At 53.7% G+C, this 24,583-nt stretch overlaps 1 protein-coding gene across 10 annotated transcripts in view; it reads right to left on the bottom strand.

The window, feature by feature from the left end:
• Positions 1-24,583, bottom strand: part of EFCAB8 (EF-hand calcium binding domain 8) — a 75,146-nt gene that overhangs the window by 26,613 nt on the left and 23,950 nt on the right. For all 10 annotated transcript variants that reach the window (XM_058685291.1, XM_058685295.1, XM_058685293.1 and 7 more), the window contains 13 exons: positions 23,271-23,406; positions 20,412-20,517; positions 20,109-20,193; positions 19,445-19,569; positions 16,705-16,778; positions 13,403-13,533; positions 6,208-6,275; positions 5,732-5,883; positions 4,174-4,311; positions 3,605-3,718; positions 2,195-2,422; positions 1,355-1,425; positions 164-368 (listed from right to left, as the gene is read on the bottom strand). In XM_058685291.1, the coding sequence (XP_058541274.1) occupies positions 164-368; positions 1,355-1,425; positions 2,195-2,422; positions 3,605-3,718; positions 4,174-4,311; positions 5,732-5,883; positions 6,208-6,275; positions 13,403-13,533; positions 16,705-16,778; positions 19,445-19,569; positions 20,109-20,193; positions 20,412-20,517; positions 23,271-23,406 (1,633 nt within the window). The remainder of the gene's footprint in view (positions 1-163; positions 369-1,354; positions 1,426-2,194; positions 2,423-3,604; positions 3,719-4,173; positions 4,312-5,731; positions 5,884-6,207; positions 6,276-13,402; positions 13,534-16,704; positions 16,779-19,444; positions 19,570-20,108; positions 20,194-20,411; positions 20,518-23,270; positions 23,407-24,583) is intronic.

Genomic DNA, 24,583 nt, shown 5'->3' with positions numbered 1-24,583 from the left:
TAATTATAGAAACTAGCACCCACTTACCCAGCTCCCAACCTCCTGCAAAAGAAGTCATCCCATCCCTTCTCCTTCCTGGGGGTCCTTCCTACCCCCCTGGGCCCTACAGCTAACTCTGGCCCACCGCTGAGAGAGAGTGGGGGGTGCCCCCTGTTGACCATACCTTCTTGGGCAGCAAAGGCAAGGGGCTCTTAGAGGCGTTGAAATTGAGGATGGGCTTGAACAGGTTGGCGTTCCAGAGGAGGACGTCCCCGTTGTAGGAGGAGGTCCCGAGGAACTGGTTCTGGTACTTGGCCATGCTCAGGACATCTTCCTTGTGGAAGTTCTGCCAGTGGTGGCACCGAAGCATCGGCTTGGTCTCGTGGAGCCTGCACACAGGGCCAGAGGCGGGAGGGCAGAGCGCTCGGCCTTAGTGCCGCCCCGGGTCGGGGGATCACCGAGGCCTTTAGATTCCGGGAGGCGACTCAGAAGAGGACACTCAGGTGGAAGCTCTGCCCCGCTGAGCTCATTCACTAAGCACCCACCATGTATCTACTACAAAGGCCCTGTCCTAGGGGCTTGACATCAACTAATCTTACAGATTCGCCCCATTCAGACAGCTGAGTAAGGATTAAAGCAGGGCAGCCATGGCCCTGGAAAGGCCCTCTGAAGAGGAAGAGGACTTGCACATTCTGTTCCCTCTGCCTGGAATGTTCCTCCCACCCCAAGTCCCTTGCTGCTTCATTGAGAAGATCCCACTCCACCCACAACAGCTTCAGATGAGCGTTTCCTGACTGCCCCTGAGACTAAATCCGATTTCCCTTCCCTTCCCATAGAAACCTATACTTTTGGGGTGCCTGGGTGGCTCAGTTGGTTAAGCATCCGACTTCAGCTCAGCTCACGATCTCGCGGCTTGTGAGTTCAAGCCCCACATCAGGCTCTGTGCTGTCAGCAAGGAGCCCACTTCAGAACCTCTGTTCCCCTCTCTCTGCCCCTCCCCTACTCACTCTGCCTTTCTCTCTCTCAAAAATAAATATTAAAAAAAAACAAACCGGTACTTCTTCCTGCCCACAGCACTCAACAGACTTTACCATTATAAATGAAGTTATTTGGTTAGCATCTGCCTCCCTCTAGGAAGATGGGGACACATTCTTGCTTATACCCACCCCCAGCATGTAGCACAAAGCCTAGGACATGTTATACTCAAGGAACGGTGGACAAACGGATGGATGAGCAAATGAAGCAAGGGACATTACCCACCATGAATTTCTTGCTTGACTTCCAAAGCGAGTGAAGCTAGGAATAGGGGAACCCACCCAAAGCAGAGAGAACCGTCAGCCGCCCTTAGCTCCCCACACACACCCTTGCCACTCACGTGAAACAAGTGATTCTCTTACTCCATCCTGTCACGTAGAACACCTTGTTCATGTGGACAATCCCGCTAACCTGTTGACAATAAAAGAAAACAGAGCCCTAAGGTGCCTCAGAGAAAATGGCCCTGGGCCCCCAATATCTTCTTAATCATACCGAGCAAGAAGTCAACCCTCTCCACAATGATAAGAGTTCTCTGGTGATACCACCATACGTTTTTCAGAGCGCTCTCACATCACATGATTTCACTTGATAGACTCGGAGGAGGTAGACAGGGTAGGAATCCATGGCCATTCAACAGGGGGATAACTGGGAAGGTCAAATAACTGATAGGATCTGCACCAGTACTCAGATCCCTGGCTACTTGGCCAAATGCTCCTTCTGAGTTGGTTCAAGGATTTTCATAAGAGTTAGTAGTGGGCTCATGTCCCAAAGTGAGACTGCTGGCTTTGCTCCATGCCACACCCACAGACTGTCTTTATAATCCTGTCCCTTTGACCCAGCATTTCCCAGACAGGAGTGAGCATGGGGCTCACCGGGCCCCACTGTTGGAAATGCCATCCAAAGCTCTCATACCTGGGGTGAGGAGTGCCAACAAATTAAAAGAACAAGGGTAGCCAGCCCTCGTAGAATCCTTATTAAGGACAGACACTGTTCCCTACCTTCACCTTACAGGCAAGAACACAAAGGCTCAGGGAGGCAAGAAGCCAGGCCGTCTATATGCACAGCCTTAAAAAGAGGCATAAAAAGATAGTGCGCCCCCAGGGTCATGAGAGGTGCGCTTTGCTTCTCACAAGGCACCCCCCCCCCTCCCCCCCGGGCACCGCTGACACACCACACCGACCTCCAGCTGGTCCGGGTTGGGGAAGGTCATCAGGCATTCACCAACGGCATAGTTCCACATCTTTATGGTGCCGTCGCACAAACCCGTAAGGAGGCGCCGCTCTGATTCATCCAGGCACATGGTGGTCAGCTCCACGTGCTGGTCCCCAGTCACACAGAACTCCATCATCCTCCTGCCCGTCGTGATCTCCCACACTGTCACCAAGCTGTTCAGGCAGCCGCTCACCACCTGTGGGGGAGCACACGGCTGGGGCTCCTGGAGAACAGAGTGTCCCCACTCTGAAGGGTGGCCTCCCCGTCATGGCTGGGGCCAGCCCAGCCCCCCACTTCCCCGCTATGCACTGAGAAGACAGGCATTCAAGGCGTTCCTGCTGCTGGATAAGCCCCTCTTGAAAACAGGCCTTCCTCTGCTCTGGAACACAGGCCAGTGCAAACTGGCACAACTCTTTTAGAAGGAACCACATTGGTGAAATCCCCTTTAACTCAGAATCTATCCAGAGAAAATAATCTCTAAGTCAGAAAAGATGTTTACTGAAGCATCATTAATGGTGGGGGGAGAAAACAACAGGAAACACACTAACTGCTCCCTAAGAAAGGAAATACTGAGAACAAAGGATAGTCACTCCACTTCAATGCAACAGTAGCAGGTGAGCCTGTTTCAGACCAACCCTCCTGCTGAGAACAATCTAGAAAAACTGGGGATTTTTTTGTTTAACTGTTGGAAGGCATCAAAGGGCCCTAAGGTGTGTGGGATGGTGGTGCCGGGAACCAGCCTGAGAGAGAAGTGCAGAGAGGTGAACGATGGCCTCGTGCAGCCAAAGGCTATCTCTGCAGCAGATACAGCCTGTCTTGCTCAGAGCCCAGGCCAGAAAAGGGGTCCCAGTGGAAGTGGGAAGAGGGCCTGGGAGCCCTTTCTGTCCCCACCCCTCAAAAACTATATGCCCAGTTGCTCTGCTCCACCCAGAGATCTCTACTCGGGATGAGGGTGCTAGACTTCCCTGGACTTCCCTTCCCTGGACTGGCTTTCTTGGATAATGACACCCAGGAACAGCACCCCCCTGGGGAACCTTGCAGAGCGGCCCACACCTAGTGTTCCACCTCATACTCCGCGTCCAGAGGTGGCGCGTCCAGAGCTGACCTGCGGCAGTGGCCAGGGGCTTGCAGGCTGGGGGGAATGAGGTGATCCACTGACCAAGTGGTAGAGCCCCTGCCCCCCTCAGGCCGCCGACCCCTCTTCGGGGTTGCTTCTCACACCCAAGCAGCTGTCCCACACCACCATCAATGCTATGAATTCCACCCCACCCCACCGCTGTGCTGACCGCTCTCCGGGCACGGCAGGAGGTCTGGGTCCTGCCCTGCGTCACCCGGCACTCCTGCCAGCCCGAGAGACGGCCGGCCCCAGCCCGCTCACCTGCTTAAAAATCTTACTGTAGAGGATGGCACACAGGGGTGTGCTGTAAGTCGAGGTCTTCTGCCCTGCTTTCCCAGGCCCCTTGGTCTCCAAGTACCCTTTTAGGATCCCAATCTGCAGGTGAGGAGAGGGGCAGGCAACTGGGCACTGGGTTCTGCCCTCAGTGACTGGCCCCAGGGGAACACTTCCAATTAATTGCAACATTAAGACATCCTGACTGTGCACAGGCCTGAGCCCAGCAAGGCCTCCTGATTCCTCAGCATGCTTGCCGATACCTCTCACCCCTACTCTGGGGGAGTCCCAACGTCCCTCATAACTTCTAGGAAGCAAAAAGCATCAATCTGGTGTCTCCTCCTCCGGGGAGCCTTCCCTGACTATGCCCTGCCTCAGGCTAGGCTAAGGACCCTTTCTCTATGCTCCAAGAAGCACCAGACATAAATCTCCATCACCACGCGGAGCATTTTCTGCGGGCATTCTCTGCTCTTCTACATCATAGGTTCCTTGAGGGATGGGCGGGGTCGGATTAACGTAGTCTCTGCTCCTGGCCTCCCTCCCCGCGCAGCACTCACTGAGTAGGTGGTGCAGATGAGGCTGTCTTTGTTCTCGTGGAAGTAGGCGCTGGTGATGGGGCAGTTGCCCAGGGCAAAGAGCTTCCCACAAAAGGACTGAAGGCATATGTAGTCTTGCATGTCCCACACGCGGATATTCTGGGGGGTGGGAAGCAGGCAGAGGCCGAGAGTGGGCCCTGGGGGACACGGCCGGCCCCTGAGGCCTGGGATGTGAGCAGGGCCAGCCGCGCGCAGTGTAAGCACTTCCCGTACGCGCCCGCTGCACGGATCCCGACCGCGTAACAGAGTTGCCATTCTTACGCTCAGATGAGAAAGTTGGGGCAACCGCCCCCCGCCCCGAGGCCTCTTCCCCCCATGGCCTCCCCTCAATGGCTGAGGATGAAGACCAAGCAAGACGGCACATGCCCCTGCAGACCCTCACAGGCTCCACTCCAGCCGACCTCGGCTAACGCCAGGCAGGACACACAGTGGCTACCAACGTAGTTGCCGAAAAAGCCCACCTGTCTCCAGGGCAGCCCGTCGAGTTCATCGCAAGTGAAGGAGCCGTCCCTAGAGAGGCCCCACGAAGTCCCTCCGGGACACACGTTGCTTGGAGACACCAGCAGTAAGTAGGGAAGGGCAGGGACTGGGACCGACCGGACTCCAGTCCATATCCTGGCTCTGCCCATCACTACTGTGAGGACTGGGGCCCGCCCGCCCCTGCCGCCTGCCCCTCCAGCCTCAGATCCTTCAGCATAGGCCATGATGCCCGGTTCTGGGGGCTGCCGGGAAGATGCCAGACAACAGCCAGTGTGGGCCGTGTTAGGGAGGGTGGCCTGGCTGACCCAAGGGTCCCGCCAATTCTCAGTCTCCTGAGTCCCAGAAGACACAAACTTGTGCCCGGATGGAGGGCACCTGGAGCCATTGGCCTTCATCCCCACACTGACCAGAACACCCGGCAGCCCAGCAGATGGGGGGTACTCTGAACCAATCGATGCGGGGCAGCAAAGGGACAGGCCCTGAGCGAGGGAGCCCCAGGCACTGGAGAAGTTCCAGTCAGGCCCTGAGAGCCAGGGCAGCCGAGAAGGGGTCACTAGGAGAGCTAAGGTGTGAGCCTGGGTCCGGGGACAGAGGGAGGGCGAGGGAATGGCTCCCACGTATCGCGCACCTACTATGCGCCAGACATGACACCGCGGCTTTACCACCAGCTCTTCTCCTCTAACTCCCAACAACCCATCCTGTGGATGAGGGGACGGAGGCTCAGGAAAGGGAAGGGCCTGGCCCAGGACCACAGAGTAAGAAGCCAGGCTGGGCCACACGGGAACCCAGCTCTGGCGGACCGCTCAGAGCGGGCGCAGGCCTCTGGCGGGGCCTCTCAGAGACCCATGGCCCCTTCTTGGTGATTCTACCTGGGGCCTCTCCCTCTACGCCCTAGCCTAGGTGTGCAGCCACAGGCAGGGAGGTCACACCACTCCCCTGGGCCCCGGCTGGCCAAGCTAGATCAGCATCCCTGGGCCAGCGTCCTTGCCGGGGAACAGGGACCAGTGGGTGTAAGAGCCATGCTCCACGAGGACAGCACCTTGTCCTTGGAGATGCTGAAGAGGATGCTGCTGTTCTTGCTGTTCATGAGGATGTGCGTCACGGAGGTCTGATGCCCCTTCATCAGCCACATGGGCCTTTTTGAGAAGAAGGGGTTCCACAGGCGGATGAGGGGGTCATAGCCGCCAGTCACTGGGGTCAAAAAATGGGCGTTAACCACTGGGGTCCTATGCTGAGAACTTCTCCTGGGACCATGCCTTGGACCCCAGGCAGGTGCAGCAGATGGGGGGGGGGAGGGGGTGGTCGTGACAGTCCGCCCCCCTGCTGCCCCATCATGCCAAGCAGAGACTGAGTCACCACCCCACCCCAGGTGCCCACAGGTGGGGACCAGAGCAGCAGGAGAGGAACCCGGGCCCTGCAAGCCCTCCTCCTCAGCTCTGATAGTCCCCACGCCCCCAGCAGCCTCACTCCAGTTCCACCAGGCCAGCGGCTTCGTGTGCTGTGAAGATTACTTACCCACCAAGTTCTTGTCTGGGCAATAATCAAAGCAAAGAATCCCTTTTCTTAAGTTCAGCACTGAAAACCTACAACAGCAAAGGGGGAAGGCTGCAGGCTGGGAGCCAGAGCCCCAGGGAGTCTCTGAGGCTGGGGTGGAGGGGAGCTGGAGGCAGGGCTGCAGGGAGGCCAGGGAGAAGTCATCACCTCTCCCACGAAGGGCAGGAGCAGCCTCAGAGACCCTGTCCAGGGCTCACCCTGCAGCCAAGTCGGGGCTGAGCGCTGTAGCCAGAGCGGCTGCCGTGGGTCTCATGGAGGAGGTGCCCACCCCTCACCTGTAGGGGAAGCAACCCCAGGGCACAAGCAACAACTCAGTGCTGGGACACATCTGCCTCGTTCCAAGGGCAAACCTAACATGATCCTCGCTCCAACCGTACTGAGACGGGTGTTCCCCCAACCCGTGATAAAAATTTTTAAAAAGAAGGGGATTCCATGGGGCACCTGGGGAGGGCTCAGTTGGTTAAGCATCCGACTCTTGATTTCGGCTCAGGTCATGATCTCACGGTTCACGAGTTCGAGCCCCGCGTCGGGCTCTGTGCTGACAGTGTGGAGCCTGGAGCCTGCTTCAGATTCTGTGTCTCATTCTCTCTCTGCCCCTCACCCACCCATAGTCTCTCTCTCTCTCTCTCTCTCTCTCAAATAAATAAACACTAAAAATAAATAAATAAATAAATAAATAAATAAATAAATAAATAAGAAAAGAAAAAGAAGGAGGAGGAGGAGGAGGATATTCCAAGGGCCGAGGGACGGGAAGAAAGCTACTGAGAGCTGTGCCCCTACCTGATCTGTGCTTGTTCCTGTTTCGTGTATCACCCGCACCCCTCACATAATCCTAGAAAGCGTCATCAGCCCTGTACCGTGTCATGAGGACACAGAAAGCAGAAAGTAAGGAGTTTGCCTAAGGCCACAAGGCTGGCAAGGTGGGGGCATCAGGATTCAGACCCAGGGTGAGTGTGGCAGGAAAGGAAGAGGGCAGCAGGGCTGGATGGGGCTCAGGAGGGCCAGGGTGAGGCAGGCAAGAGTTTCAGGAAGACCAGGCCCCAGAGTACTTTGCATCTGCTATTCCCTCCTACCCATCCATCCCACTCTGCCACCTCCTTCTACTCAAACTCTCCCTTCTAATGAACTCAACTCAGAGGCCCCCATCGAACGGTACACCAGCCCCGTAACACAGCACGCCCTCCTTGAACCTGCCCTTCAACTGGTTCCTTTGACACTCCCCAGGGCTCTAACCCGGTTGCCTGGGGGTCATCCTGCAGGCTCCCTCTCCAGCATTCCCATCATCCAGCTGGGCCCTAAACCCTCATGGCCCACATCCCACCATCGCCCCGGCCTTTGCTTAGTTCAGGCCTCCTCCATTTCTGTGCAGCCTCCCAGCGCGTCTCTTGACCTCTAGTCCTGCTCCCCCTCCAAACCTGCTCTCCTTTCTACTGCCAGAAGGATTGCTCGAAAAATTGAAACTTCAAGAGGAACATAACAAATAAACATATTTCATTTGTTGTCAAACCAGATACATCTCCCTGTGTGCATATACACACAGAGAAACCTTCTGGAAGAACGGCCACTAGAAATTATTTCAGGCTGACTCACTCACTGGTGCAACAAAGATTTGCTGGCTCCTGTGCCCTTCCAGGATTACCGGGGACATAGATGTGATGGCCCTGCCTTCGTGGAGCTTTCCTTCCAGAGAGAAACAGCAGGAGCAAATAAATGAACAGAGACAGGGAGATGGACATTCACAAATCATGGTAAGTCCTGCAGGGAAATAAACAGGTGGCTTTGATAGGTGAGCCGAGGGAGACCAGTCTGCAGATGGCTGCTGGGCAGAGAAGGGACTGGAAGCTCAGAGGGGATGCAGGGAAGAAGGCCATGGCAAGCAGCTCAGGTGGCTTCAATTAGGTGGCGGTGCAGAAGTGAGAGAAGAAGGAGGGGAAGCAGGGGAGACGCTGTGGGCCGGTCCACACGCTCGGCTACACGCTCCCTCGGGCTCCACCAGGGCTCCTCCACTCAGATTCACTGCTGGCTGCAAGCACCTCAAGAACTCAGCTCAGGCTGGCTGCCAGGGAGCCAAGCTCTCAGGCCCACACTGCCTCGGAAGCTGAGGCTTTTTCGGTTTTTTTCAGGGAATTAGAAAACAGTTAATTTTTTTTTAATATGAAATTTACTGTCAAATTGGTTTCCATACAACACCCAGTGCTCATCCCAACAGGCGCCCTCCTCAATGCCCACCTCCCACCCCCCTATCAACCCTCAGTTTTATTCTCAGTTTTTAAGAGTCTCTTATGGTTTGCCTCCCTCCCTCTCTTTTTTTTTCCTTCCCCTCCCCCATGGCCTTCTGTTAAGTTTCTCAGGATCCACATGAGAGTGAACACATATGGTACCTGTCTTTCTCTGGGTGACTTATTTCACTTACCATAACCCTCTCCAGTTCCATCCACGTTGCTACAAAAGGCCATATTTCATTCTTTCTCATTGCCACGTAGTATTCCATTGTGTATATAAACCACAATTTCTTTATCCATTCATCAGTTGATGGGCATTTAGGCTCTTTCCATAATTTGGCTATCGTTGAGAGTGCTGCTATAAACATTGAGGTACAAGTGCCCCTATGCATCAGCACTCCTGTATCCCTTGGGTAAATTCCTAGCAGTGCTATTGCTGGGTCATAGGGTAGATCTATTTTTAATTTTTTGAGGAACCTCCACACTGTTTTCCAAAGCGGCTGCACCAGTTTGCATTCCCACCGACAGTGCAAGAGGGTTCCCGTTTCTCCACATCCTCTCCAGCATCTATAGTCTCCTGATTTGTTCATTTTGGCCACTCTGACTGGCGTGAGGTGATATCTGAGTGTGGTTTTGATTTGTATTTCCCTGATGAGGAGCGACGTTGAGCATCTTTTCATGTGCCTGTTGGCCATCTGGATGTCTTCTTTAGAGAAGTGTCTATTCATGTTTTCTGCCCATTTCTTCACCGGGTTATTTGTTTTTCGGGTGTGGAGTTTGGTGACTTCTTTATAGATTTTGGATACTAGCCCTTTGTCTGATATGTCATTTGCAAATATCTTTTCCCAGTCCATCGGTTGCCTTTTAGTTTTGTTGATTGTTTCCTTTGCAGTGCAGAAGCTTTTTATCTCCATGAGGTCCCAATAGTTCATTTTTGCTTTTAATTTCCTTGCCTTTAGGGATGCGTCAAGTAAGAAATTGCTGCAGCTGAGATCAGAGAGATTTTTTTCTTGCTTTCTCCTCTAGGGTTTTGATGGTTTCCTGTCTCACATTCAGGTCCTTTATCCATTTTGAGTTTATTTTTGTGAATGGTATAAGAAAGTGGTCTAGTTTCATTCTTCTGCATGTTGCTGTCCAGTTCTCCCAGCACCATTTGTTAAAGAGACTGGTTTTTTTTCCATTGGACATTCTTTCCTTCTTTGTCAAAGATTAGTTGGTCATATGTTTGTGGGTCCAATTCTGGAGTCTCTATTCTATTCCATTGGTCTGTGTGTCTGTTTTTGTGTCAGTACCATGCTGTCTTGATGATTACAGATTTGTAGTAGAAGCTAAAGTCTAGGATCGTGATGCCTCCTGCTTTGGTCTTCTTCAATATTACTTTGGCTATTTGGGGTCTTTTGTGGTTCCATACAAATTTTAGGATTGCTTGTTCTAGCTTCGAGAAGAAAGCTGGTGCAATTTTGATTGGGATTGCATTGAATGTGTAGATTGCTTTGGGTAGTATTGACTTAGAGGCAGAGTTTGGTGACAGTGCCAGACCCCACCTGCGGAGGCCACGCCCCAAGAGGTCCTCGCCTGGAACTCAAGACCAGCAAGCAGTCAATGGTGCCACCTGCTGGCTGACATGTGTACTGCATGCAGACAACCAGAAGCACAGGGGCAGGTTTGTGTATAAATACATTCTCCAACCTGCCCCCAAAATACATCTCAGATCTCTCTGTCTCCTCTCCATCGCCCGATTCCAGGCCATCACCATGTAGCTGAATTATTACAATGGCGTCGCCACTGGAGTCCCCATCTCCACGCCTGCTCACTTCACTTGCAACAGAGCGGCCCAAAGGATGCCGGTATGCATCAGACCTCACCGTTCCTGTGCTCAAGATCTAGAAACTTGTTTATATCTCTTTCCAAATAATTGTAAAAAGACACGTTTGAGATAAATGGGAGAAGATTAACTTGGACTAGGTACTAGTGATATTAAAGCATTATACTATTTTCTCTACTTTGGTGTGTGTTTGGAATTTTTAGTAATGAAACGTTTAAAAAAACAAAAAAAAACCCCACACAACAAAAAACAAGGGCGGGGCGCCTGGGTGGCTCAGTCAGTTACGTGTCTGACTCTTGGTTTCAGTTCAGGTCATGATCTCACGGTTGGTGAGTTCCAGCCCCACATCAGGCTCCGTGCTGACAGTGTGGAGCCTGCTTGAGATTCTCTCTCTCCCTCTCTTTCTGCCCCTCCCCCATTCACTCTGTCTCTCTCAAAAATAAATAAACTTAAAAACAACAACAACAACAACAACAACAAAAAAAAACCAAGGGTATACCAGGCAGAGAGAAGCAATTCAAAGGCCCCGGGGTAGGGGCGCCTGGGTGGCGCAGTCGGTTAAGCGTCCGACTTCAGCCAGATCACGATCTCGCGGTCTGTGAGTTCGAGCCCCGCGTCAGGCTCTGGGCTGATGGCTCGCAGCCTGGAGCCTGTTTCCGATTCTGTGTCTCCCTCTCTCTCTGCCCCTCCCCCGTTCATGCTCTGTCTCTCTCTGTCCCAAAAAATAAATAAAAAACGTTGAAAAACAAAACAAAACAAAGGCCCCGGGGACAGGGAACGGCTGAACCACAAGGGATCCCCGTGTAGCTGTTGAAAAACAAAACAAAACAAAACAAAGGCCCCGGGGACAGGGAACGGCTGAACCACAAGGGATCCCCGTGTAGCTGGAGTGGGAAGGTAGAAGGGGTGAGGTTAGGGAGGCAGCAGGGACAGACCACGGATGCCTTCATGGCCAGGGTGAGGTAATCCTGTGATATCCACCTGCCATTTAGACCCAATAAAATAAGAAGCTGAATGAAACACATATCACAGGCATGAGGTAATACTTCCATCAAAGCAAAGATGAGCCTCTGCTGGAAAACAGCTCCAAGTGGAACCCCACCACACTGCCCCACTCCAAGCACAGAAGCCAAGACCGAAACTTCCCCACCACATCAGCCTTCTCCGAGGCCCCCTCCCCCAAGCAGCAGTTAGCTCCAGGGCTCGGGTGGGGATATGCACAGAGTACTCTGGTTAACAGGACACTGGGCATACAGTGAGGCCTGGAACACGTCCCCCGCTCAGACGTCAGCTCCAACACAAATCACTTCCTCCCCCTGAGTCTCAAGTTTCCAATCTATAGAATGAGGAGTTCAGATTAAATTAGCCTTACCATCCCACCTTACCATCCCAGGATTGAATTTCCCTCTGGCAAACAACGAGGACAGGAAGGGACAGAGATGGGGCCTAAATGGCCCTCCATCTTCCTGCTGTGCCTCACCCAGCTGCTCCCCCCAACACAGGCCTTGAATCTCCTGCTACTCCCCCCAGGGAGACGGGGCTGCCCTTCATGGTTCCACCTGCCCAGGAGCAAAATGTCACAGACCTGAAGGGTCCAAGGAGTAAAGACGTGCAGCAGGAAGAAAACAGCAGAGGCAAGAGGGGGAAAAAAAACCCTCAGGGGAAAAAAAACCTACTGCAAAATGCACAGTGAGAGGTACACACGAAAATGATAGAGGTGAGACATTTGAGAGCAGAGTGAGACAGTGGGGACTGAGCAAGGATAGGATTGCAGCTTTATTTATAATGTTTTTACTTTTTTACAGGGACACATAGGTACATAGACTTGTGTGACTAATCACTATTGTGAAGGAAGGAAGGAAGGAAGGAAGGAAGGAAGGAAGGAAGGAAGGAAGGAAGGAAGGAAGGAAGGGGAAAGAAAGAAAGAGAAAGAAAGAGAGAAAGAAAGAAAGAAAGAAAGAAAGAAAGAAAGAAAGAAAGAAAGAGAAAGAAAGAAAGAAAAGGAAGGGAGGGAATAGAGGAGGGAAGGAATAGAGGGAGGGAGGGAGGGAGAAGAGAAAAGGAAGGAAGGAAGGAAGGAAGGAAGGAAGGAAGGAAGGAAGGAAGGAAGGAAAGAAAGAAAGAAAGAAAGAGAAAGAAAGAAAGAAAGAAAGAAAGAAAGAAAGAAAGAAGAAAAGAAAGAAAGGGAAAGAAAGAAAGAAAGAAAGAAAGAAAGAAAGAAAGAAAGAAAGAAAGAAAGAAAAAATGAAGGGAGGGAATAGAGGAGGGAAGGAATAGAGGAAGGCAGGGAGAAGAGAAAAGGAAGGAAGGGAGGGGCAGAGGAAAGGAAAAGGAAAAGGAAAAAAAAAAGAAAAGAAAGAAAAGAAAAAAGAAAAGAAAAGAATTGACTCTGGGGTAGAGGAACTTAGAACAAAGGAACTAGATTAGAACCATCTCCAAAGGGTGAGTGCTGCCAATCAATGACCATATACCACCAACAGCAGTCATTCCACTAAGCCTCGAGACTTAGACTAAGACTAAGGGAAAGAAGTGGGGCCATCACCGCCTTCTACGGACGGGGGCACCGAGTGAGGAGCACGAGGTAAAGCAACTCACAGTCACTCCTTCATTGAGAAAATATTTTCCTGCCACCTGCTCACACTATGTGCCAGCTTCTGCGCTGACTGTTGTGTATAAACTGGTGGATAAAAGAAACCTATCACGTTTTTGCTGCTGACAGTGAAACCAGACTCCATAAAAGTTCTTGTAGCGGGAAAAACAATTGTAACTGTGTGCTAATTGTGGTGATCGTTTCCCGATATATACAAATACCAAATCATTCTGTGGTACACCCGAAACTAACATAATGTCATATGTCAGTTACATCTTAATTTAAAAAATAATACACCGTAGAGCCCAACTGCTAACCGCCATACCCCACTGTTGGCCCACAGGACACGCGCTGCTTCCTCAGACCCAGCAAGATCCGTGGGATGCCACCATCCTAGGGGCGGGCCCACTCTCAGCAGGGATGGCCACATGTGGCTGAGGCGAAGCTAGACCCTCGAGGCACCATCACACCACCCCCTCCCAGCCCCACCGCCCCAGCCTGGAGAGAGATGCTCCTTACTTGGGGCTCTCTAGACCTTTGGACGGCAATAAGGTCAGCACCAGAGAGGACTTCTCAATGGCTGAGCAGGAGGCCACCATGTTCAGCTGGGGGATGAACTTGACCTGCTGGCACCAGTTGGGATGAAGAGCCTAGAAAGAGAGTGGCAGTGGTAGGGGCTGGAAGGGCCAGGAAGTCACCACGTCTAATACCCTCTAGTGATCACAGCTCTGACACAGCAACATGGCCCCAGGATCCCAGCCTAGTCCTGTGGCATCACTTGGTCAGTGAGACAGGTGAAAAGCGCCCAAATTTATAAGTTAGAGGACAGGCAAGGTCAGGCCCATGTGACATCACTGTCACCGCATCCCACGCAGGAGAGAGAAGGGATTGGAGTCAGCCAAGCCCTCAGTCCCTCTTATCCACAGGGAGCCTTGGATGCTTCCCCGTGGGAATGTTATCTGGTGCAAGTTAGGCAACGAAAGGCTGAGACCCACAATCCAGGGGGCAGCCTTGATGGCACAGGCTCAGAGTTCTCTACCTTTGGCTCTGCGGGTCAGCCCTATGCTTGGCCTCTGCATTGGGGATCTCCCTCTTCAGAACAACATGGAGGGGGCTGCGGGCACTGGGCTAGGTTTTGCATATGCTGCCTCACTGAGCATCTATCATGGCGAGGGTGCCAAATCCAGGGCACCAGACAGAATGTGGGACACTCAGCAACTGGGACAGAAAACCAAGCCCAAGATGAGACTCCCACAGAAGACAGAAAAGACAGTATTTGTGGGTGACTCTCCCTGATAGGGTCCCAGGGCCTGAGGGATCCAACCTGCCAGAAAAGAAGCATTTAGGAGCCTGGGACCACACAACTCAGTCTGCCCCTAGTGTCAGATTCATTCATTCATTCGTTTGTTCATCTGTTCAACAAATGTACAGGGAGCCCACTAAGGCCCAGCCCTTTTAGGCACTGGAGATAGGACAACAGGCCAAGTGCCTGTCCTTAGGAGCTGTCAATCCCGAGAGGGTAACAGGATGAGAAACGAATGGGTGGACAATACAAAGTTGGAAGGTGGTAAGCTGTGATACCGTGATTTGTAATAAATATGTATTTGGGGGCGCCTGGGTGGCTCAGTCGGTTAAGCATCCGACTACAGTCATGATCTCACTGTTCGTGAGTTTGAGCCCCGCACTGGGTGAGCTCAAGCCCTGCTCCGGCTCCGCACTCTCTCTCCCTCTCCCTCTGCACCTCATGGGATTTTCTCTCTCTCTCTCTTTCTCTCTCTCTCTCTCCCTCTGCACCTCATGGGATTCTTTCTCCCTCTCTCTGCCCCTCAATTGCACGCTCTCTCTCAAAAATAAATAAATTTAAAAAAAATTTTTTTTAACGTTTATTTATTTTTGAGACAGAGAGAGACAGAGCATGAACGGGGGAGGGTCAGAGAGAGGGAGACACAGAATCTGAAACAGGCTCCAGGCTCTGAGCTGTCAGCACAGAGCCCGACGCGGGGCTCGAACTCACGGGCCGCGAGATCATGACCTGAGCTGAAGTCGGCCGCTCAACCGACTGAGCCACCCAGGCGCCCCTACATTTTTAAAAAAAGAAGTATATATTTGGTCTTCATGCCCATTTCTGGCACAGAACTCCTAAATCCCTCGGAACTTCCTAAGAGGTAAGAAAGTGTTCCTACTCATAACAAACCCGTGTCAACCACACTTGAGTTTACATTAATGAGATGACTTTTGGAAAGCCCTTGAGGATGGGGACTGGTTGCCAGGGAAACCGAGCAGGAGATGGGAGGGTTGGAACTTTCAGCCCCACCCCCCTGGCCCCTGGGGAGAGGAGAGGAGCTGGAGGATGAATTGGTCGTCAGTGGCAATGATGTGATCAATCTCATACCTATGTGATTAAACTCCAAAAAAACCCCAAAAGGACAGGGCCCAGAGAGCTTCTGGGCTGGTGAACATGTGGAGGTGTGGGGTGAGGCTTGTGCCCAGAGATGGCAGAGAAGCCCCAGGCCCCCGTTCCCCACACCTTGCCCTCCGCATCTCTTCAATCTCGCTATTCCTAAGTTGTATCCTTTTCTAATAAAGCGGTGCTCTAGTAAGTAAAATGTCTCTCCAAGTCCCGTGAGCCACTCTAGCCATTTAATCAAACCCAAAGAGTGAAGGGAAGCTCTGATTTATAACCAGTGGGTCAGAAACACAGGTGACAACCTGAGCTTGTAAGTGGTCTCTGAAGTGGAGGGCGGTCTCGTGGGACTGACCCTTAACCTGTAGGGTCTGACGCTCTCTCCAGGTAGAGAATTGTAGGCCACCCAGCTGATGTCTGAGAATTGCATGGTGGTTTGGGAAAAACACATTGCAGTTGGTGTCAGAATCGTATCAATGCTGCAGCGGGAAGGGCCAAGGGCAGAGGCAGGCAGCAGGGCTGTTCCGGGCTGGCTGGTTAGGGCCCTGAAGGGAGAAGAGAAAGGAGCAAACAGGGACCTAAGGGAGAACCTAGCAGTCTGAGGGATAGAGCGTGGCAAGGCCCTGAGGCGGGAAAAGGCTTGGCGTGTTCAGAGAACAGCAGGATTGCCTGTGTCTCTGTGGCTGAGTAAATGGGAAAAAGAAAGGTAGAAAGCAAGATGGGGGGCAGGCAGGGGCCAGGTCACCTTGTGTCCTGATAGTCATGGTAAGCACTTGAGATTCTGTTTGAACGTGATGAGAAGCGATGGGGGATTATTTTTTAATGTTTTTTTTTTTAACTTTTTAAATGTTTTCTTATTTATTTTTGAGAGAGAGAGAGAGAAAGGGACAGAGCGCGAGCAGGGGAGGGGGCAGAGAGAGAGGGAGACACAGAATCTGAAGCAGGTTCCAGGCTCTGAGCTGTCAGCACAGAGCCTGACGCGGGGCTCGAACTCAGGAACGGTGAGATCATGACCTGAGCTGAAGTCGGACGCTTAACCTAGGCGCCTACTGGGGGATTTTGAGCAAAGGAGTGACATGGCTGGTTCTAGCTCATAATTCCTCTGGCTGCTGAATGGAGTAAAGCACTGCATGGAGAAAGGAAGGTAGAGACAGCTAGAAGCCACTGCAGCCATCCAGGAGAGAGGCGGTATCTGCCAGGACCAGGCTTGAGCACTGGAGGTGGCGAGAGAGACAAGCCACACTGGGGACACCTATGTTCTCTGCACAGAGAGCTGCAGGACCCGACAGCTGCCTTCGTCCTCCCAGTGACCAAGCCTCAAGGCTTAAGACTGAACCCAGCAGGCGAATCCATTTTTGAGTGGCACATGGGTACAGATAATCACCATGGTAACAGGCCAAGGAAAGCGATGACTTACTTTCAGCCAGTAACTTCTATACAAAGGGGACTTTTCATTTAGGAGCTTCCGTGCGGAAACGTTGGTCCAGTGATCTGGTAGGAGAGAAAACCGAGGTCCACATCACCAGCTCCCCACCTTGCCAGACCAGCAAAAACCCCAGAGAACACCTCGAGTTGGTTTGCCACTCCTGTATGTCTCAAAACTTTTCCATCCAAATGCTCATTCCAGCCTTACTGTGTCCTGGTGAGTTCAGTGGGATGAACTCGACACAGAACACAGACACAGGCAGGTAGACACTGTTGCCCAGAGCCCTATGCCAGGGCTCACAGAGCTGGCCTCACATCTCGGGCCTTCTCCCTCTCCCCACATGCTGCAATCTAAATGAGGTGATTCTCTCTTTTTTTTTTTAGTTTTTATATATTCATTTATGTTTTAAAGTTTGTTTATTTTGAGAGAGAGAGAGAATGCGCAAGTGAGGGAGGGGCAGAGAGAGAGGGAAGGGGAGAATCCCAAGCAGGCTCCATGCTATCAGCATGGAGCCTGATGCGGGCCCAATCTCACGAACTGAACTGTGAGATCATGACCTGAGCCGAAATCGAGAGTCGGACGTTCAACCGACTGAGCCGCAGCAGGCGGCCCCCAAGGTGATTCTCATTTAGGGAGCTCCAAGTCTGCTGGAGTGGAGAACAAATTGAGACCCTAGGCTCTATTCATTCTGAAAAGGATCATTTGGAAGTCTACCATCAGGCTTCAAACTACATGCCCTGCCTTGTCTTGCAAACACAAGTTCCAAGGGGGGCACCCAGCAAGTGTGCCTGGAGCAATCACACTGAGCACAGCCTGGCCCGCATGGCGGCGTTCAGGGTCTCCTGGCCCCCGCAACCTCCCATGGCCAGCCGGCGGCCTGGGAGCCTCCAAGGAAAGGCCCCGGGTGCAGGCAGATGGGGCTAGCAGTGATGGGACAAGCACGGGTCTCCCTGTAGAGCAGGCTTTAAGGAGGTGGGTCCCAAAGTCTGGGACAATCTGGGCTCAAGTCTGAGAGAAACTCCCAGGTTTCTGGGAGAGAAGGGGACCTGGCGGCTTATGCCAAGCATCTTATGCTGCAAAGTCACCAGCCCCATCTTGCAAGGGCAGGAGGAAGCTTGAAAAGGAAGTCCCAAGGGGTGGAGTGTTGCAGAAGTGGGGCAGGCACGGGAAGGCAGAAGCTTAGCCAGGGGCCTCACTTCTAGTGTCTGCCTCGACCACGAGGCTGGGAGAGCCCCGGGAGGTCAGGAGAGGGAGTCCCCCTGTCCTTACTGTGCACCTCACCCCAGATGCCCTCCTCCCACCTTATAGGAAAGCCATGAATTGAGTATGCTCATCCCTGTTTTAAAGGGAACTGAGGTACAGAGAGGTCAAGCAACTGGTTCCAGCTCACACAGAGCTGGTCTGTCCAACTCCTCCCAAGTCAACACACGGGTGAGCCCACCTTCATGTTCCTCCCCAGCCTTCAGGCAGCGTGTGGCATGGAAGGACTCCTATCCTACACTCCAGCTTCATCCGTACCCACTCCGATCTCCCATTTAGCACAGCTCCACGACTACCACAACTTCCCACGCCATTTCCCAGGGTGCCACAGCGTGACCACGGCCGGGCAGGGCAGGCACCAGGAGCAGAGGCTGATGAGGCAAGGATATAGGAGGGTGCCAGCCCACTGCTGTATCCAGGGCGGGATCTATCTTCCATCCGGCCAGTGGGGGGAGTGGGTCACCAAGGCCGGGGAGCCCTTGCAGGGCGTCCGGCTCAGAAACTCTGACTGGAAGCCCTAGGGACTGCTCTGGTGTCCTGGATGGAAGGGGAGTCAGTGTCCCCATGGGCTGGTGCCCCTGGTGGCCCGGGGCCTCCTCTAGATGGATATGAAGCAGACTGGAGGCCTGACACCACGCACCGAGGGCTTGATCCTGGACAGGATCCAGTTCAGGCGCGTCCCTGATAGTCCCAGGCCCCAGAGCCTTGGGCCCTAGTGCCCCTGGCAGAACAGCCCTGAACAGCGTCCTTCAGTGTTTAGTGAGTTTACGGTATAGCCCAGCAAGGGGTTAAGGTGCAGACTCGGGCAGACTGCCTGCTTCGGGACACTTACCCTGTGGGGCCTACACAAGTCCTTCACCCCCCGAACCTCCATTCCTCCTCTCTTCATGGGCTGTAACAGCAGCAGCTCCCTGCTGGCCATGGGCAGGGGGAGGGCCATAGGAGGCGATGTGCCCAAACCACTCGGCACGCAAATGCACAGTAAGTGTCACTGTGCTTATTCAGGTTTATGGCCATGCTGAGCCAGGCTTTCCCCCAGGCCCCACTGAGCCCACCTCCAGGGCAGCCCTCCTGCCCCACCCCCACCCCCCCACCAAAGGCGGCTCCCAGCTGAGAGCAGAACCCTCCTCACGACCTTGGAGAAAGTTAGTGCTGGCATCCCAAGACCCGGGAGGGGTGAGTGACTTCCACAGGGTCACACAGCTGGCACAGGTTGGTCCTTGCTGGGATGAGGTGGGTCCGGAAGCCTCTCCCCTCCACCTTCACCTGTGCAACCTCCCACCTTCAGAGAGATTGCCCCGCTTCTCAGCCCCCTCTGGCTCTTGCGGTCACCTCCCCACCCCACGTCCCACGGGCCACTCTGAGCTGAGCCTACAGGTGTACTCCTCAGCTGAGCTGAAGTAGCCAGAGGCTCCTGAGCTGGGAGGAAGGGCCATCTCCCCACCCGCACATTCCCCAGCATCTTAGCTACCCCATTTGGAGGTCCTGGGGAGGATTCGGGGGTTGAACAGCCCGTGGGTCACATTGCTGGAGGTGAAGACGATGACATTGCCTTTGGTGTCCCCATAGCAGAACACACCTCTGTGACAGTCAGACCTGAGGGAAGGTGGAGACAGAAGAGGTGGGGCTGGGCGCAGGGCTGTAAGCCTCCACCTTCCCGGCCCCCATCAGCCTCCCTGCACCTGGGAACGAGGGGCAGTTCCCACACGACTTGCCAGCTTTGCCCTCAATGGCTGACAAACATGGGCCCAGCCGCCCAGACCCAGATCACCGGTGAACTGGGGCCAAAAGAAATCAGTAATTTTTTTTGAACGCTAAAACAAACGAATCCCTGGTCCTCCAGCTGCTTGTTACCAGCTCACCATCCTGCGGATGGACCACGGCATTCCCAGAGCCCTCAGTCACGGCGGGACAAGCCCCTGCTGGGGTTCGATGGCTGACTTGGTCAGGCAGTGGGAGGAAGAGGGGCAGACGACTGAGTAACCCCCAAGGCGGGGCAGCTTGGCGAGGAGGACACAGGCACACAGGGTGGGAATCATTCCGGGGCTGTTTCCAGAGAGGCTTTCTGGGAGTCCCAACCGCACCGAGTGATGCGGCTCCTGCCAAGACTGTACCTGTCTCCCCCCGAGACTCACCAGTAGTCTATGGTCAGGACACAACTGTCCAGATCAGTGAAGGTGAAGGCCCGGGCACAGTTGTGGTTGCTGATATCAAAGAACTCTGGGGGAGAGACGGAGGGGGAGGGCATGCATGGAGCCCAGGCCCACGTCCCAGGCCTCGGGGGCCTCTGGGGACGACACGCAGCCTCTGCTTACCAGCCACAGCACCCCCAGAGGGCTCTAACCCACGCCCACAGTTGGCCCGGTGACGGGTCCCCAAGCGCAGACGCACACCTTCCAACGGCTGACGGCAGGCCCGGGGCGCCGTCAGGGACTCACCTATCTTCTGGTCGGTAGATGCAATCGCTATCAGGTTCATGTTGTGGAGACAGACCATGTCGATGACCCACATCGGCTGGTGGTGGGGCTGCTGGATCTGGTTAAGCTGGCCAGGGGAAGAGCAGAGGCGACCGAGCTGGGGAGGCTTGCCTGGCAGAGCGCACCAAGGCGCAGGGTCCCGTGAACCCTCTCCCGCCACCCGAGGCCCTGGAGGGGGCAGCAGAGCTGGTTTGGAGCCCAGCACCCCTACCAGCTACTGATAGGGCCTTGGACAAGTTCCCTAGCCCGAGCCTCGGTTTCCACATCCGCGAAATGGGCTTAAAGAACACCCGTCCTCACAACCCCTTTCTAGAGCCACTTGACAAGCTTCCTCAGAGTTTTAACTGTGCATGACTTGTGATCCCGGGATCTATCTCCAGGACACATCTGCAGATGTGTTCACACATACTCACAGAGAAGCGTGTGTGAGGGCAGGCCCCGCCACACCGCTGTGATAGCAACAGGCCACAGACCACTTGGAAAGGAGAGCGGATACAAATCCACACCACAGGACACCACCCAGACATTACAACGAAGGGGACTGTGCACACGCCATACAGAAGAGTGTCCAGGATCTATTAGCAAATGAAAAGGCAAGGGGGAAAGGAGCACTATCGTGTGTTACTATGCGCATATTTAAAAAGAAAGGGGTGCGGAGGGTGCATGTACAGGCTAACCGTGAAGAGTGCCCCAAAACTGGTCACAGCGGTTGCCTCCAGGAGAGAATTCGGGTGTGGGAGAGGGAGAATGACTTTCCACTGACTGCCCCTCTGCAGGTCTGGCTCTGTCCCCCACCCCAGTTTTACTGAGATATAACGAACATGTGACATGGTATTAGTTGTTGCTTGTTTGTTCTGTCTGCACTTTGTTTACCATCTGCAGATGTCCCCCGGCTCAAGTGGCTTATTGACAAGAAATCACCCAGCCGGGCTGTGAGGTGCCAGCCTCACGTAACACTCAGGCAGACGGAATTCGAGCGGGCCCTCAAGGTACGGGACACCACACACAAAGTCATGTCCGCAGAAAGGGGCTTTGGAGTCCAGAGAAAAGAGGAGGCCGGCCTGACAGGCTCAGGGTCAGGGAGGATGAGAGATGAGTTAGGGGTGGTCAGCTAAGGCATTTGTAGTTTACTCCCTGTAAGAAGGCCACAAACTCTGGACTGGAGAAAGCAGACAGCAGTACAGACTGAAACAGAAGAGAGGGCGGAGAATTAAGGCAGTTCCTCTAGGTGGCTGTGCAGAAGGGATGGCGAAGGCAGGGGCAAGAAGTGGACCGTTCCATCACAACTCAGAGACACCAAGAGCAGAGAGGTCCCTGCTGGCGGCTGGGCAGTGAGGACAGGGGGCCAGGCCCCCTGGGGTCTCTAACCCACACGCAACAGATGGAATGCCCATCACCTCCACGTTCCTTCGAGAAACCCCGAGCCCTTAGGGAGTTCCAGTGACTTGCCCAAAGTCGAACAGCTGGGAAGTAAAGCCCAGCCCCCCCTCCCACCCCAAACTCCAGGGCTTTCCATCCACATGACCATGGATGGCATGCAGTGGGTTTCACGGATGGTGCTTAGTGGATCAGTCTTGCCAACATCTACTTTCCCGAGCAGCCCCTCAAAGAGGAATGCTGGGCCTTCCGGGGAGCCTCCCTCTGTCCTCCTCATCCCTCCCAGACTTGGCCTCTGAAGGATGCTGAGGTGACCGAGTAGCAGCCACAACCAGGAGCTCAGGCTATAATGTGCCCTCTCACACACAACAAAATAAACACACAGAGAAAAAGGGTGGAAGGTGCCGGAAACCCCAGCCTCAGGAACTCGGGTGTGAGTCACCCCTGGTCCTGAGCTACCAAGTACTCAAGAGTCACTTGACCTCCACAGACCTCAGCTGCCTCCAGAACCCTCCAGCCCCAAGGGATGACCCCTGAGGCACCTGTGAAACACTCTTCTCTTTCACGGGCTTAGGAAAGCCTTCATGCTGCCGGCAACGTTCTCAGTAAGCCTTTCTTCTCGGGAGAGCTGCGCCTTCCTCATTTGCTGGAGGATTCTGGACTGGCCTGGCAACACTAAGTACACAGCCAGCTTTCCTGAGTGTTTTCTCACTCGCTGCCCTCGGCCAGGAGCTGACAGCACAGACAATGATGAGGTCAGCTTGTATTTGTCGGCACTTGCTGTGTGCCTTGCCCTACTCTGAGGACCATATATGTATCAAGTCATTAAATCCTCCCAGCAGCCTGAGGGGGTAACTGCGACCCCACTTGGCAGATGAGGAAACTGAGGCACAGGGAGCTATCTACGAAGTGTCCACAGTCACAGAGCTGGAAGGTGGTACAGTCAGGTTCTAAGTTGGACTCCAGAGCCCACACAACCACTGCGATTTCCTGCCTGGTCCAGGTAAAGGATTTGAGTCAGTAACACTTGGTGACAGAGGGGACATGACAGGGAAAGGAAAGGTAGCTGACTGCTAACACGGGAACCTTGGTAGATAGCAACACCATTCACTGAGATGAAGCACAGGAGAAGTAAGCCTGGTGGCCAGGGAGAGCTACAGTGACATTCTATTTGGACAGACTGGGTGTGAGGTGTCTGGCTGTTGGACATCCAAGTCGAATGGACATCCAGATGCAGTCCTGCTTACAGAAGAGAAATGCGAGGGTCGTGGTCCCACGTGAAGCAGAGCCTGGCCCCAGGAGCAGTGACTCCACGTGCAGGCTGCTTAGACTGTGAACCCCCAAATGAGCCCACTCTGGGCCCAGGTCACCTTCATTATTGGGGTACAAAGGCAAAGGCTCTCCGACCACCCTGTGTGTGCTCCACGTGTGGGTCCCCCTCACCCTAAAGGAGTTAATCAGCGAGAAGGTCTCAGACCAGATCTGCAAGATCCCGTCCTTGGTGACAGTCAGGAGATGCCCAATCTTCTTGAACTGCTGGATTAAAATCTGCACCTTCACAATCTCACATCCATGGTTCCTGTGGAAGGTGACAGGACAGAGAAGGACCCAAACAAAACCAGAATGAAAAGCACAGAGGAGGAAGGGCAAAGCAAGACACACACACACACACACACACACACACACACACACACACCACCAAGAAACTCAAGCTGGCTCCTCCAGAGGTGGGGCTCTGCTAGGCGGGCTTCTACCATTATCAGCCATGGCCGAAAGAAAATGACCCAAGTAGGCCGCTGGTATGAGATAGGGCTCCACAAGCAGTGGGCTCTCCTTTCAAACAACCAGCTGGCTTCCTCGTGATGGGATGGGGTCAGAAGGCAGAGAACAGAGGTCTTTTGCAAACCTTCCTTTATAAGAAAAAGAGTCTACGGGTGGTGAGTGGAGGGGGGATTGTGACTGAAACCTTCAAAATAACAGTTTTCGGCATCTCAGGGTAGAGAAGGGAATATAAGCCAAGCATGAGATAGAAGTGGATGAGGGGACAACATATCCAATAGAGCCCCACATACCCAACTCCTCATCTCCAAGGTCATGTGCTGAGCACAGCAAACAGCTCCTGCGGCAGGCCGGGACTCAGGTAGCCACCATGAAGCCTTCCCAGCAAGCTACAGTCATGCCTTCCAATGCCTTCTGTCCTGCCCCAAGTTGGCTAAGCTGGCTCTCTGGCTACTAAAGGGCACCGCCATTTTAACTTCTGGACATGGCTCAGCACACACTCCTGGTGCTCCCATGCCTCCAGGCCCCAGCAGGGCAGGAAATGTCACCTCACCTCACAGGGACCCAGGGATAAGCATTTTCCTGGAGTTATGTCCTGGCTATGGGCAGAGCTTCAACTAGAACGTAGGCACCTCGATCCCTACTCCAGCCAGAGTCTTTCCAAAAAGGTTGCTGTGGACACCGTGTGACCTGTGGCTGAAGGCGAACCCACACTGAAATTCTACCTCAAAACATTCTCAGCAGAAGAGAGGGCAATGGTGTGTCTGGATATGGCTCTTTTCTCTCCTACCCGCAGCCCCCAGCTCTGCCCAGTCTGCCCTCCATCACTCCCAGTGCCACCTCTGGCATCAGGCCCACGAGACTCAGGGGTAGATGCAACAGGTGAGAGCCATGAGAAGGGAGGGGAGCCCTCGGGAGGCGTTATCCCACGAGGCCAGCACCCAGGAGACGGGTGTTTGGTGAGCTTGGTCCAGGCT

The sequence above is a fragment of the Neofelis nebulosa genome, chromosome 9 (assembly GCF_028018385.1).
Source record: "Neofelis nebulosa isolate mNeoNeb1 chromosome 9, mNeoNeb1.pri, whole genome shotgun sequence".
Taxonomy (NCBI): Eukaryota; Metazoa; Chordata; class Mammalia; order Carnivora; family Felidae; genus Neofelis; species Neofelis nebulosa.
This window is presented reverse-complemented; position numbering and strand designations above follow the sequence as displayed.